This window comes from Salvelinus namaycush, chromosome 23 (assembly GCF_016432855.1).
Source record: "Salvelinus namaycush isolate Seneca chromosome 23, SaNama_1.0, whole genome shotgun sequence".
Taxonomy (NCBI): domain Eukaryota; kingdom Metazoa; phylum Chordata; class Actinopteri; order Salmoniformes; family Salmonidae; genus Salvelinus; species Salvelinus namaycush.
In genome coordinates, this window is record NC_052329.1 from 26,454,959 (window position 1) to 26,469,614 (window position 14,656).

The window sequence follows — 14,656 nt, forward strand, 5'->3', positions numbered from 1 at the left end:
GGAGTGCCAAGTCAGGACAAAAAGGCTTCTCGACAGTTTTTATCACTAAGCCATAAGACTCCTGAACAGGTAACCAAATGGTTACCCGGACTATTTGCATTGTGTGCCCCCCCAACCCCTCTTTTACGCTGCTGCTACTCTCTGTTTATCTTATATGCAGTCATTTTAACTATACATTCATGTACATACTACCTAAATTGGCCCGACCAACCAGTGCTCCCGCACATTGGCTAACCGGGCTATCTGCATTGTGTCCCACCACCTGCCAACCCCTCTTTTTACACTTCTGCTACTCTGTTCATCATATATGCATAGTCACTTTAACGATACCAACATGTACATACTACCTCGATAAGCCTGACTAACAGGTGTCTGTATATAGCCTTGCTACTCTTTTTTCAAATGTCTTTTACTTTTGTTTTATTTCTTTACTTACCGACACACACACATACCTTTTTTTCTCGCACCATTGGTAAGTAAGCATTTCACTGTAAGGTCTAATACACCTGTTGTATTCGGCGCACGTGACAAATAAACTTTGATTTGAAAAGGTAGTTGTTGTGAAATTGTTAGATTACTTGTGAGATATTACTGCATGGTCGGAACTAGAGGGCATAAGCATTTCGCTACACTCGCATTAACAGATGCTAACCATGTGTATGTGACCAATAACATTTTATTTGATTCATCTATACGTATGCTATGTTGCTGGTAAAGTTGTCCCGCGCACCTACAGTGCTGGACAAAAGAAAGCTAGCCAGCTCATGGATGCAAACAATGTTCTTCCACAAAAACACAGCAAAACGACATAATCTGTTTCAGTAGCTATAGTTAGCTAGCTAACTATATAGCTAGGTGTCATAATCTAAAATAACCCGAATTTATAAAGCAGTTCATATTTGATTAATGGTGGTCGGACCCATCTATGTGAAGCTAGCCTCAATAAGCATTAGCCACAATAGTTGATTTTGCGGTTAGCCTTTAAAATAAAAGTATGTCATTGACAGTGATGCAAATGAACACAAATAGTAGAATTATGCCATAATTGAATAGATCATGCTAAACGAGGTTGGAATGTTGTTATATAAAATCAGCATAAAACAAGAATTTGTTAATTTGACAAAAATCTGTTTAAATCACACTGGATGTGTTATACTTTAGAATTGCACTGGGGGCATACTTATTTGACTGTAAAGCCTTACCTATGGATTGTGGATCAATGACATGGGGTATCAGTCTACTCAGTGACACCCAGAGAACATTGGCGTCGTAGCTCTTATTGCGGGACTCTGAAACAACTGTGAATTGAGCCACATTTATTGTCAACCTATTTGTATGGAACACTATTCCCAAGGAAAAACAATACTGCGTGGATGTTTTGAGTCTGATAACTCAGAAGAGGACGTTGGGAAATAAATATATTGGGTATTGAGTAGACTGATACCCCATTTAATTGATCCCCAATCCTTAGGTATGGCTGTACAGTGCAATATGAATGTTAATACACACAATAGGCTGACTGGGGAGGTGATTTCACACAGTCACAGTCCTGCGATAAGAGCTACAACGCTAATGTTTGAGTAAACTCGACACAGTTGTGTTCTGTGGGTGTCACCTAGTAGACTGGTACGCCATTTCATTGCCTCACATTCCAACCTTGATAACATTATCTAGTCTAAATATGGCATGATTACACCAATTGTAACCTTCTCAATCACTTTCAGAGGAACTTTTATTTTGAAAGCAAACAGCAAATTCCACTATTGTGCCTAATCCATATTGTGGCTAGCTTCACAACACATAACCCGGTCCAGTCGAGGGGCACCAGCCAGATAACGTTAGCTTTGGGCAACAGGGTTAAGTAGTTGGCTCGCTATTTATTGAAGTTCAATTTCAATAGGCGAACAACAAGTGGCTACCTAGCTAATACTTCATCACAAGGATTCCTAAATCATTGATAAGAATAATGAAAATGACTGCAGTTTCTTCTGGTCATTGTTTTCAGGCTGGTTGGATGGTGCTAGCTAGGTAACGTTACCAAACTAAAGCTAGCTAGCTAACCCAGAAGTTGTGGTTGAACAAGTAATGCTTTAATACCAACGCGGTATTGTAAACACATCGTTCGTGGCCGGTGTTTGCTTGTTTGCAGACGTTTTTGTACAGCTTTGACAGTGCTACTGATAGTAGTGGTGGTGCTTGGCTTGCACGTGCAAATTTAGAACACACAACATTCTATAATAGAACTGTGTTACTTGTCTCTTTTTTGACACACAAAGACCCAAACGGCGTTCCATACATAGCAGGTCAATTAAACGTTATATATATAGATATATAAATGGGCAGTCATCACACTATCTTCTGTTCCATAAAGTTTCTGACCTCTTAAAAGAGGCATTGGTATGCTAACATTCAGGAGGGCTACGATCAAAGTACACTGAGAGGAAGAACAACATTTTGAATTGTGCCTGTCCTACACATGTCTATAGATAAGTACGTCTCTGTCTATAGAAAACATCAGAAGACAAAGGAAACCAAGAGCAGTGGAGATGACTGACTCTCTTTACAGTAGTTTTTATTTGCCAGGAAATAAATTATACAAAAAAAAGCAAAAAGTCTAACAAAAATATAATAATGCAACACATCTAAGTAGTTGAGCCCAACAGCCAGAATACTCCCATTCAAACAATGTACAGCATTATATCTTTACTCAAAGTAGGGACACACATTCATCTGGTAATGTTATGATCGATAAAACTTAGTTTTTCAAGTTTCCCCTCGGGGCTCCAGATATGCAAGTAGGGAAGGAGAGGAAGAGATACGTGTCTTATGATTACCCATCTGTTTACCATCATCACAAACACACTTAAAGACAAACTGAAGCAAGATGTCAGTCTCATAACACAGTAAGAGTTGCTCTATATGAAATTTCTGTGCAGAGAAAAACATGAATTGTTACAACAAAAATTGAGTTTGTCATAGTTTAATACTGTTTATTTGTTGTTACTCATAAAGTGACCTAAGTTGTGTCATCTTAAAACATTGTTGAACATGGCAAAAATCTAGAGAATAGCTAAGTGTATCAGACAGTTACATTAAGTACATTACTCTGATAACATATCTTAAGAATGCGCTAATTGAGTGTCTGCTAAATTACTAAAATGTAATAACACTTTGCATACGTCCCAAATTACACCTTATATAGTGCACTACTTTTGACCAGAGCCCTATGGGCCTTGTTCAGAAGTAGTGCACTAAATATGAAATAGGGTGTCATTTGGGACAAAGGCTTCTTCTCCAGGTTGTTTTGATGCGTAACCATTAATGTCAGATACCAGGGAAGGAAGACATGAAAAAGAACAATGTTACTAAAACCTGGGCCTGCTGGACACAATGTCATTCAGTGTACGATATCACCGCATATACTGTCAATAATGATAAACACACCTTTTATTCACAAAGATAGATATCCTTCAGAGTAACTGTTCTAAAGTTGAACTAGCCAGTCGGTTGAGAAATGTAACTAGTTCACGTGGAGGAGAGCCCTCGTATTGCCAGTTGACAGGTAGTAGAGTTAACCACACATGACATTACCCAGTAGAGTAAACTATTAACTGTTTTGTCAATAGTCATTGTGTGTACGTGTGTTTCTCATAGGTGTCCTCCACTGTAGAATGGTGGACTATACGGTATGTAGTGTGTATGAATTAAACATGGTAGGATGAAATACAGCCATGACATGATCAAACAATTCATAACTGCTAAATCCCAAGTAATGTTTCCATCATCTGACAATCACTTTGTCTTGAGGTGTCTAAATTGATTCCAATGTGGTTGCATTAAAATCAGAGTGAGAGAAAAGAGGACATTGACACCTAGGTTACGTCCCAAATGGCACCCTATTCCCTATATAGTGCACCACTTTTTTGTGCACTATGTAGGGAATAGGATGCCATTTGGGACGCATTTAATATCCCACACTACAACATTATCCCAATGCCAAAAGTAAAACTCAAACTAAAAAGAGTAAAAGCGGGATAGTGTTATTAAGTCGTCTCATACATTTAATCATGTAACATTACTACAAATCAATAAGTGGCTATGTACACCTAGTAGCCCACTACAGACCGGACCTATTTATCAAACACTCGCATACAAACCAACCACATTCTGATAAAAAATGAAATAAATAAACAAGTCAGCACCACACGACCGCAACACATTTCTTTTTTTCTATCATCACCCCTCCCCACTCATATCATACTGCAACACACAGTCTTCTGTAAAAGGTTGTGGGTAGGGTGCATTAATAGCAACACTGCAGTGCCGTTGCTTTAGCAACATGACCTCATCACAGGAAGTACTCTAGTAGGAGGGGCTGTCTAGCTATTGCACTGGAGGTATTTTACTGGGGCACCCTATTCCATATATAGGATATCAAATATTTTTCCCTTAGTAGGGAATATATATATTTTTTCCTATATAGGGAACATAAACTACTTTTTGACCCCATAGAGCTCTGGTCAAAAATAATGCAGTACCTAGGGAATAGGGTGGCATTTGGGAAGAAACCTGGGTCATGACACCCCCTCATGGTCTGACAATAACACACCTGTCATGTCCTGTCCTGCACTGGCTATAGGTGGGGGAGAGAGAAGAATCAAAGATCGCTAGAGAGCTTTGTGACTTCGATCGATTGGATGACGCTGTGCAGCATTTAACAATCGATAGACACAACACACAAGTGTTCATAAAAATAATGATGAGCATTGAAAAGTAGAATGAAATTGATATATAAAGCCATTCAGACACACTGAAACACAGAAAAGTGCTGATGTTCTCATTTGTTCTCACCCAGCGACTGGCTGATATGTGAGGAGTCATGATCCTCTCTGAGGGGTGTGGCAGTTGGGGGGGTGGAGGAAAGTGAGACACGCACACACACAGGCGCACACACACGCGCACACACACACACACACGCGCGCGACGGGTCCTCAGATGATTGCAAGACTTCCACAGAGCAACAAGCTGTCAAGGTGCAGACACACATATACATAGACACACACAGTACATTTGGCAAAATACACTCCTCTCTGTGTCTACTCCATAATGATATAGACCACTAGTCCGTTAGTCCTTTTGTCTGTCTCTGTGCGGACTGCGTAAGGAGGGTAAGGCAGGGAGTTTATTTATTTAATAATGTCTCTACTGTGATACTGAGACTGTCAGTCAGCCCCACTGTCCTCCTGGACCCCGAGGGGCACCACAGTCTGAAGACTACACCATCTATCTCATACAGCCAACCAACCCCCCCCGGCCGCAGAGATATTCTCCTTCCTCTTCTTCTGAAACAACCACTCCTCCCTCCTCTTACTGCATTTCTTCTTCCTCCTGCAGCAGCGAGGGTCCAGCCAGGTCAAGCGGTAGGTAGGGGGTTCCAGTCCAGGTAAAGGGGTTCTATGCCATGTAGATAAAGGTGTTGATGTCTGTCTCGTCCCGTTTGATGTATTTGTGTTCGATGAGCCACTCGATCTGTTCCTTGATCATCTTCTTCTGGGGCAGGAACATGTTCTTAAGGATCTCTACCAGTTCTGTCTGTAGCTGGGCGTTACTGATCCTCTTCCTCATCTTCATAATCTGGATGATGGCCTCCTGGAGAGGGGTGGGTGGGTGGGTCAAACAACGTACAGCATTATATATCTTTACTCAATGTCGCGGCACACATTCAACTGGTATTGTTATGATTGATAAAACCTTGCAGGGTGGAAGGCAGTAGTGCTCCATTAAAGTCTTTGGGGGAAAAAAGTGCTGAAACTTCAGATTCCTCAAGTTGGACCTTTCAATGTGTAAAGTTACCTGGGTTCTTAATATTCTCAGCTGGACAATGCCCTCATTCTCCTCCTCTCTCATTCGCTCCGTGGTCAGCTGCAGTCGACCAATCAGATTAATCTTGCCCCTTTTTTGGACCTTGGAGTTTTTACTGAGAAACAGAGAGACTAAAGAACTCAATATCCGATCAGCCATCACACCTGAAACTGCTCCTCAACATTCCATCCTGGTCCTCAGTAGGAAACCATGACAACAAAGCTTTCATCAACATTCAAACTTCCCCAAAATGAATGATGAGTTAGAATACATACAGGTACATTAACTAAATAGAGCATGAATCAACATGGTAAGCCAACAGCGGTTGAAGTGAGGTGCAATTAAGGTTGCAAAACACTGCCATCTTTCCCAAAAAGCCCAGGTTTTCAAGAAATCCCTGTGGGAATATTCCTGGATTCAGGATGTAATAAGCAGGGAAATCTGGTATGCTCCAATTAGTACTTCTGAATTTGGGGAAAGTTACCAGAGTTTAGCAACCCCAGGTGCATTCACTGCCTTTATTAAGGTCAGGGGGCTAACACAATGTTGTGGGTTCAAAGCTACGTACATGAGAGAGAAGTCCTGGTTGACATAGAACAGGGTGCTGTCTGTGAAGTCTTTAGGGGAGGAGACTGAAGGCTCATAGGACAACACCTGTCTCTTCAGTTTAGGGAACGCTACCAGAGACTAGAGACAGAGAGGAGACAGCAGAGAGAGGGAGAGAAAAAGGAGAGGTCATTAGTTTGTTCTCTCAGTCTCTTCTCTGTGTATGAATTGTGTTTATATTGGCATGTGTGCTTTCATTTTTCATTCCCAGAGAGTGTGAGTGTGTGTGTATAAAGTACCCAGAGTCTGTTTGTGTGTGTATGTTACCCAGAGTGTGCGTCGTAGCTCAGCATCGGGCAGCTCGGTGGCCAATTTAAGGTTCTCGAAGCTGATTCGCTCCCGCGGCCGCTGGTTCCAGGCAAATAGGACAGCCAGCTGAAAGGTCGTGACCTCCAGGTCATAATGACCCATTTCGTTCTTGAAGGTGATCTAAACACACACACACACACACGGGAGAGGAGGGGGATCACTATGCCGTTGGACATGAGATGATAGAAATATAATCCATGGAAAAACTACTGAGTGTGTGTGTTTGCTGTGTGTGTGTGTTTGCGCGCATCTCCCACTCACGATGCCATTGGACATGAGATGGTGCCAGTGTAGTTTCCTCCCGCTGTGGTTCCTCTTGTAGAAGTCTTCTACCTCTGGGATCAGATCCTCCAGCTCAGTAGGCAGAGAGACAAACACCTTCTCACTGCTCCTCGACCACGCCCCCGCATTCAGGATCTTTATATTCACACTGTCAGCTGTAGAGAGAGAGAGACAGAAACAGAGAGAGACAGAGAAAAAGAGGCAGAGGCACAGAGAGAGGAAAAGAGAGAATTTGTGTATTACTATGGTACACCAGCTGGTGGAGTATTGTGGCTGTGGTTAGTAATCACATAAGCTCAGGCCATAGGTCTAGGTGTTTGTTACCTGGTAAAGCCAGCTTGTTGTGTTTGTGCATCTCCTTGAAGACCTGGTTGAGATCATCCGATACTTTAATGTCCTGGAACATCCTGGCCAGCTTATTCACATAGTCTGCAGGCATCCCCACCTCCTACACACACACACACACACACAGACCCAGCGGAAAAAACTCAATCAAAAGGGGACATAGAGAGAGAGCGAGAGAGCGAGGGAGAAAGAGTGTGTGTGTTCTTACCCTGAGCCACTCCACCATGTTCTCTTCTATTTCGCTGTCGGCTGAGATGTCCAGGATCAGTCTTCTGGTCAGGTGGGCTTTATGGTACCTCATAAACACATCCTTATTCTGAACATACTTCAATACCAGCAACTAGAGAGAGAAGGGAGGGAGGGAGAGAGAACACATCCTTATTCTGAACATACTTCAACACCAGCAACTAGAGAGAGAAGGGAGGGAGGGAGAGAGAACACATCCTTATTCTGAACATACTTCAACACCAGCAACTAGAGAGAGAAGGGAGGGAGGGAGAGAGAACACATCCTTATTCTGAACATACTTCAACACCAGCAACTAGAGAGAGAAGGGAGGGAGGGAGAGAGAACACATCCTTATTCTGAACATACTTCAATACCAGCAACTAGAATAGGTGGGGGGGCAGGATAGAAGACAATGGATGCATCCAATTTCTACACCCTTCTCCGAAAGTGCACACTTCCCGTCATGGATTTCACAACAGACAATGCTTACACCAATCCCATGCTTGAGAATCAGGGCTCATTCTACAGTCCTAGGGGAGAGTCTCACCACTTCTTTGAGTTTGAGTTCTATCTCCTCTGACGTGAGTTTCTTGCTCAGGGTTGTTTTCCTCAGCAGCATGTCACAGTAGTTAGCTAGCAGCTCTGGACACTTCGACTCTGGCTGGGTCTTCAGACCTACCCTGTAAAGACACACACAGATTAATAGTACACATAGAAATCTAATTACTAGAACAGGCCTCCACATTCAAGTCTGGCTGCATCCCAATTCTCCACCCTTTTTCTGAAGTCTACATGTGCACACTTTCCTCCAGCCAATGGTTACACAACTCATATGCTTTTAAATCCATGATGTGGAGTTTGAAAATGCACCCCTCAGGAAAAGGGTGAAGAATCAGGATGCAGCTCATATTCTGTGATGGGTGGACTAGCAGCCATATTGACCCATAACCAAGGAATATAATATAAACATACAACCCAGGTTTGTCTCACCCTTTCTGTTTGAGAGGCAGCTCCAGTTTAAAGATGGTGGCATCGTTCACCACAGCTTTGTAGGCCTGAAGAGAAACACAGAACTGTCAAACCTCCCGCTACCCCCCCTTTGTTTCTCTTCCTCCATCCATCCCCCTTTTCTCTCCACCCCTCCATTCCATCTGCTCTCTTCAACCCTTTTCTCTCACTTAATGTCTCTGCCCTCTCGTCCCCCTTTTTTTCTCCTCCATCCCCCCTTCTCTCCACCCCTCCGTCTCCTCCCTTCACCCCCTTTTCTCTCGCTGTATGCATGTACAGTACCAGTCAAACATTTGGACACACCTGCTCTTTCAAGGGTTTTTTATTTTTTCTACAATGTAGAACAATAGTGAAGACATCAAAACTATGAAATAACACATATGGAATCATGTAGTAACCAAAAAAAGTGTTAAACAAATCAAAACATATTTTATATTCTTAAAGTAGCCACCATTTACCTTGATGACAGCTTTGCACACTCTTGGCATTCTCTCAACCAGCTTCATGAGGTTGTCACCTGGAATGCATTTCAATTAACAGGTGTGCCTTGTTAAAAGTTCCTTTTGTGGAATTTCTGTCCGTCTTAATGCATTTGAGCTGATGGTTTCGGATTTCTAAACTTTGAATATTATTAGTCATCAGTTATACTAGAGACATAAGGTGTGCCATAGTCTAGGGTCTACACCAGAAGTTAATGGGTATCTGTAGGAGGAATGGATAAGGTAGATGTAGTTAAGCTTGGAATGTACTGAGTGACGGGAAGACGATCACATGTTGGCAGGCACTGATAAGGGTGGAGAGCTGTGGATTAGTGAGGAAGGGGGTCAGGTCAGATTAAGGGAGAAGGAACAGTTTATTGCCCGTATCACTTAATTTCCTGCCTAGCAACAAAGATAAAATGTTTAGAGAGAAGGAGGAGATTCCACCCCAAATTGGGGTATATATATATACCACCACTCGTGGAACCATGTCTTTGTCTTATGTAGCTGTATCGACCCAATGGGTGAATAAAATTGGTTGGAGCTTTCATAGTGTCTGTTCATTTCTTACTCTGATATTTAGAACCTAACAGACCCAATCAGTTGTGTTGTGACATGGTAGGGGTGGTATACAGAAGATAGCCTTGGTAAAAGTCCAAGTCCATATTATGGCAAGAACAGCTTAAATAAGTAAAGAGAAATGACAGCCCATCATTACTTTAAGACATGAAGGTCAGTCAATCCGTAATATTTCAAGAACTTTGAAAGTTTCTTCAAGTGCTGTCGCAAAAACCATGAAGCACTATGATGAAACTGGCTCACATGAGGACCGCCACAGGAAAAGAAGACCCAGAGTTACCTCTGCTGCAGAGGATAAGTTCATTAGAGTTACCAGCCCAAATAAATGCTTCACAGAGTTCAGGTAACAGACACATCTCAACATCAACTGTTCAGAGGAGACTGCATGAATCAGGCCTTCATGGTCAAATTGCTGCAAAGAAACCACTACTAAAGGACACCAATAAGAAGAAGAGATTTGCTTGGGTCAAGGAACATGAGCAATGGACATTAGACCGGTGGAAATTTGTCCTTTGGTCTGTTGAGTCCAAATGTGAGATTTTTGGTTCCAAAAATGTGTCTTTGTGAGATGCAGAGTAGGTGAATGGATGATCTCCGCATGTGTGGTTCCCAACGTGAAGCATGAATGAGGAGGTGTTATGGTGCTTTGCTGGTGACAATGTCAGTGATTTATTTAGAATTCAAGGCACACTTAACCAACATAGCTACCACAGCATTCTGCAGCGATATGCTATCCCATCTGGTTGCACTTAGTATCATTTGTTTTTCAACAGGACAATGACCCAACACACCCCCAGGCTGTGTAAGGGCTATTTGACCAAGAAGGAAAGTGATGGAGTGCTGCATCAGATGACCTGACCTCAACAATCACCCAACCTCAACCCAATTGAGATGGTTTGGGAAGTGTTGGACCGCAGTGAAGGAAAAGCAGCCAATAAGTGTTCAGTATAATTGGGAATTCCTTCAAGACTTTTGGAAAAGCATTCCAGGTGAAGCTGATTGAGAGAATGCCAAGAGTGTGCAAAGCTGTCAGGAAGCCAAAGGGTGGCTACTTTGAAGAATCTCAAATATAACATATATTTAGATTTGTTTAACACTTTTGTGGTTACTAAATTATTCTATATGTGTTATTTCATAGTTTTGATGTCTTCACTATTATTCTACAGTGTAGAAAATACTAAAAATAAAGAAAAACCCTTGAATGAGTAGGTGTGTCCAAACGTTTGACTGGTGCTGTATGTGTATGTGTGTACCTTGTCTCTGGCGGTGAGGAATCGAGGGTCATCCTGAAAAGCCTCCTTCACCAGTTTACTGAAACGGTTAAACAACGTCAGCAGCTGCTCCACGTACTTCTCAGAGTCCTACACACCGGAATAAAAAGAGAAACATACAGATATACTGTATGTTACAGATAGATTTTGAGTGAGTGTGTGTGTGTCAGTGTGTATATACATGTTTTACTACACTTACTAGTATCAGAAGTCCTCACAAAAATAGTAAACCAACTAAAATTCAGAGAAGTGAGGACATTTTTAGGCTTAGGGTTAAAATTTGGGTTAGGTTTAGGCGTTACGGTTAGGTTTAGGAGTTAGGGTTAGGTGTTAGGGTTAGGGGTTAAGGAAAATAGGATTTTAAATGATAATCAATTGTTGGTCCCCAAAAAGTCCTCACAAGTATAGTAAGACATGGCTCTGTGTGTGTGTACATACAGAAGTGATAGTCTCTGCAGCAGCCACCATATCAGCCAGCCCAGCGTTCATGATGTGATCCTCCAGATCTTTCAGCATGGGCTCTATCCCACTAGGAACCTTATCCATCAGGGAAAACATCAGGTGGAGCTCTGCAGGGTGAAGGACATTAACGTCACACAACGAAGGACCCTTTCTACAACCGGTCCCAAGGTTGGTAGGTAACAGTAGTAATGTAACATGTTACTCACTGTCTGTCTCGTTGCGTTTGATCATGCCGGGACATTCGGCCAGGATGGTTTCTTTAAACGACGTCACCAGAGCGTTCACACAACATTCCATCAGCTGGAGAGAGACAACAGAGACTAACATTGGTCTACATGACATCTACATCATCATCTCTTGACTGTGAATATGAGTTTAAACCAGTCTATACAGCCTCATGGGTAAACCGTCTACTCACAGCTTGGACAGAGTTACATTCACGACGAGTCTCAAGGTATCGAACTGCCCTCTTCTCCTCTTCTCTTAGCTTTGTGTCTGCCTGCAAGACACACACACAGTCAGTGAATGTATACACACTCACTGAGAGACATTGTCATAACACACACACAGAGCGCAGTCCTTACATATTTCATGTAGTTCTGGACTCCGTTCTGCTGTAGGTATGATGGGGCCTGTGTTCTGTAGAACCTCTCAGTTGAGTCCAGGTAGGCCTTCTCAAAGTTATCTCTGTAGATCTGGAGCTTGTCTTCAGGGTTAGAGCACAGGTTGACTACACACACACGCACACGCACACGCACACACACTTTGTCAAAATACCGAAAACATACCATACTTCACAAAAACATCCCATATAAAATGTGTGGATGTTAGCCACCCATATGTCCTACCGTATGATTCTCGTACTCCTATAACCAGCTGGGAGTCAAAAGCCTCTCCCAGCCTCTCAGCGTGAACCAGCTTCATAGCACTGTCCTGAAGACGGCTCTTTATGTTGGAGAAGATTGACTCGTTCCATGTGTCCAACATCAACTAGAGGAGAGGCAGAGGGGGATATATATATAAATAAGAGAGAGAGCGAGAGAGAAAAAGCAGGACAAGACAGTTTATGCATACCATCAAAAAGAAGAGCATTGTCCATCTCTCCCCTCCTTACGTATGATGCTGTACTCTACATTAGACTCATTGTTGCTGCCCTGCCTCTCTCCTTCCTCCTCTCCCTCATTCCCATCTCCTCACCTTGCGTACGATGCTGTCCTCAACGTTAGACTTCTTGTTGCTGCCCTGCTTCCCCATCAGTGTGATCTCCAGCTGACAGAAGGGTTTGGGCAGGATGTCACACTGCGTGAAAAACTTCCTCCACTCCACAATGTAGGCCTTCAGTAACGCTGTGTCATCCTGGTGACTCAAAACACGCTGCCATGGAAATACATGTCAGAGGTTAGGTCAGAGACAGCTTGCATAGGTAGAGGTTAGGATTCAGAGGTTTAAGGGTCAGCCTCTTGCTTACAACTGTTATCACTGTACTGGAAAGGTGTGTGTGTATGTGTGTGAAGAATGGCACATTCCAACCTCAAATGGGATTTCAACCATTACCGAAACCCTTCCCCTGTAACCCACTGTTCCACTTACGTTCTGAGCTTGTTTGATGAAGTCTAGGATGTCTTCTTTGAGCGCCTGGTGGATCTTAGCTGGGCCCTTATCATCCCACAGACACACAGCATGGACATCTCTGCAACACACAATAACAAGCGTAGGGTTTTTGTGCGGTGCAGTATGTGTGTGTGTCTTCTGTGCAGTTTGGTGTGGTGTGATGCAGTGTGTGTATCTTACGAGAAGAGGTCGAACCACTGCTGCTTGGTGACAGCCTCCTGTCTCAGCAGCTTGAGAACAATGGGCCTCATCAAGTCCCACTTGTCCTCAAACTGCAAGGAGCCTTTATTCTGGAGAGAGATGATACTACTATTACTACTCACTACAACTATACTGTTACTACTCAGGGTCGTATTCATTAGTACACACGGTGGAAAATGTTTGGCAACAGAAAATGAAAACAAGCATTTATTTTTGGACAATTTCAAGTAGTCACTCTCTGTTTCGGCCTGTTTGCTTCTATTTTGTGCCTAGTGAATATGACCCAGTACTCACTACAACTACTGTCAAACTGCAATGGGACATTATTCTGGAAAAAAACTGAAACAATTACTTTCACTACCTGTTACTTAGTATCTCAGACTACAGAGAGCCTTCACTCTGCAGAGAGATGACACTACTCACGACCACACTACACAGTATCTAGAGCCATTCATTCTGGAGAGAGACGAGAACAACACTGCTCCTACTTACTAACCCATTACCCAGTAACTTGCTACTGACGCTGTTCTGAATCAAATTGTATGTTTAATAGTAGTTTTCTATTATATTCTTTTAAAACATAACGTTACAATGGTTTAGTTCGCTAAAATAAATCCGGCTTCAACTAAAACCTTAGCTACAGACAACAGTGTAGTTGCACCCAACTCTGATCAATCTGTAGCAGTCAAGACTGTATGCGCTAAAATAAATCCTGCTTCCACTAAAACCTTAACTACAGACTACATTGTCAACAGTGTAGTTGTACCCAACTCTGAACAATCTGTAACAGTCAAGACTGTATGTACAGTTTGCTGTGCTGGAGAACTGACAAACAGAACTAATGTAATGTTAGCTTGCCAATTCAGCTGATTGTTCCACCACCTGCACAAGCCTTCTGCATATTCTCTTACAGTTTGATGTGGACAGACAACCGTTACTACAATGAACTGTGAATTATATTATTGATTAACTATCAATTTAAAAGACGAAATGCTTATGCCGGTGACAACTGTATTGCACGTTAGCTAGATGGCTGGCTAGCTAAATTGTCTTAGCATCCCTTGCTAGCTAACTATCAAGAGAGACCTTTCTGTTGCCTTAAATGCAACAACAACTAAAAACTGTCAAACAGTGTTCGTGGTCGGGTTTGTTTTTAACTCATTCATTAACTTATTTACATCCAGACTATCGGCATCAGGCGCATAATTACGTGTTCAAATCCAGGTAAAATGTTGAAATTAAGAGGCTCTTACCTTTAACAAATTAGACGTCGCCATGTTTCCTCCAACTTGTGCCCCCCTCGCGCAGTCTCGCGAGAGTATGGTTGGACGGATTTAGGTAACGTAGCTTCCAACCTAAAAATAAACAGAGAAAAAGGCTAGATATTTGTCCAGTTTACAGTATTGTGTCATG

General features: G+C 42.4%; 1 protein-coding gene across 1 annotated transcript; it reads right to left on the reverse strand.

Annotated features, from left to right (window-relative positions):
- Window positions 1-2,555: 2,555 nt before the first annotated feature.
- On the reverse strand, window positions 2,556-14,531 carry LOC120018246 (cullin-5). Its single transcript, XM_038961343.1, has 19 exons — window positions 14,497-14,531; window positions 13,223-13,332; window positions 13,022-13,121; window positions 12,629-12,805; window positions 12,280-12,421; window positions 12,016-12,161; window positions 11,850-11,930; window positions 11,638-11,731; window positions 11,408-11,538; window positions 10,952-11,059; window positions 8,623-8,687; window positions 8,180-8,312; window positions 7,613-7,744; window positions 7,384-7,507; window positions 7,039-7,214; window positions 6,736-6,897; window positions 6,431-6,549; window positions 5,854-5,977; window positions 2,556-5,649 (listed from the first exon to the last, which is right to left on the reverse strand). The coding sequence occupies exons 1-19, from the start codon at window positions 14,518-14,520 to the stop codon at window positions 5,455-5,457; spliced, it is 2,343 nt and encodes a 780-aa protein (XP_038817271.1). The 5' UTR covers window positions 14,521-14,531; the 3' UTR covers window positions 2,556-5,454.
- Window positions 14,532-14,656: the final 125 nt, after the last annotated feature.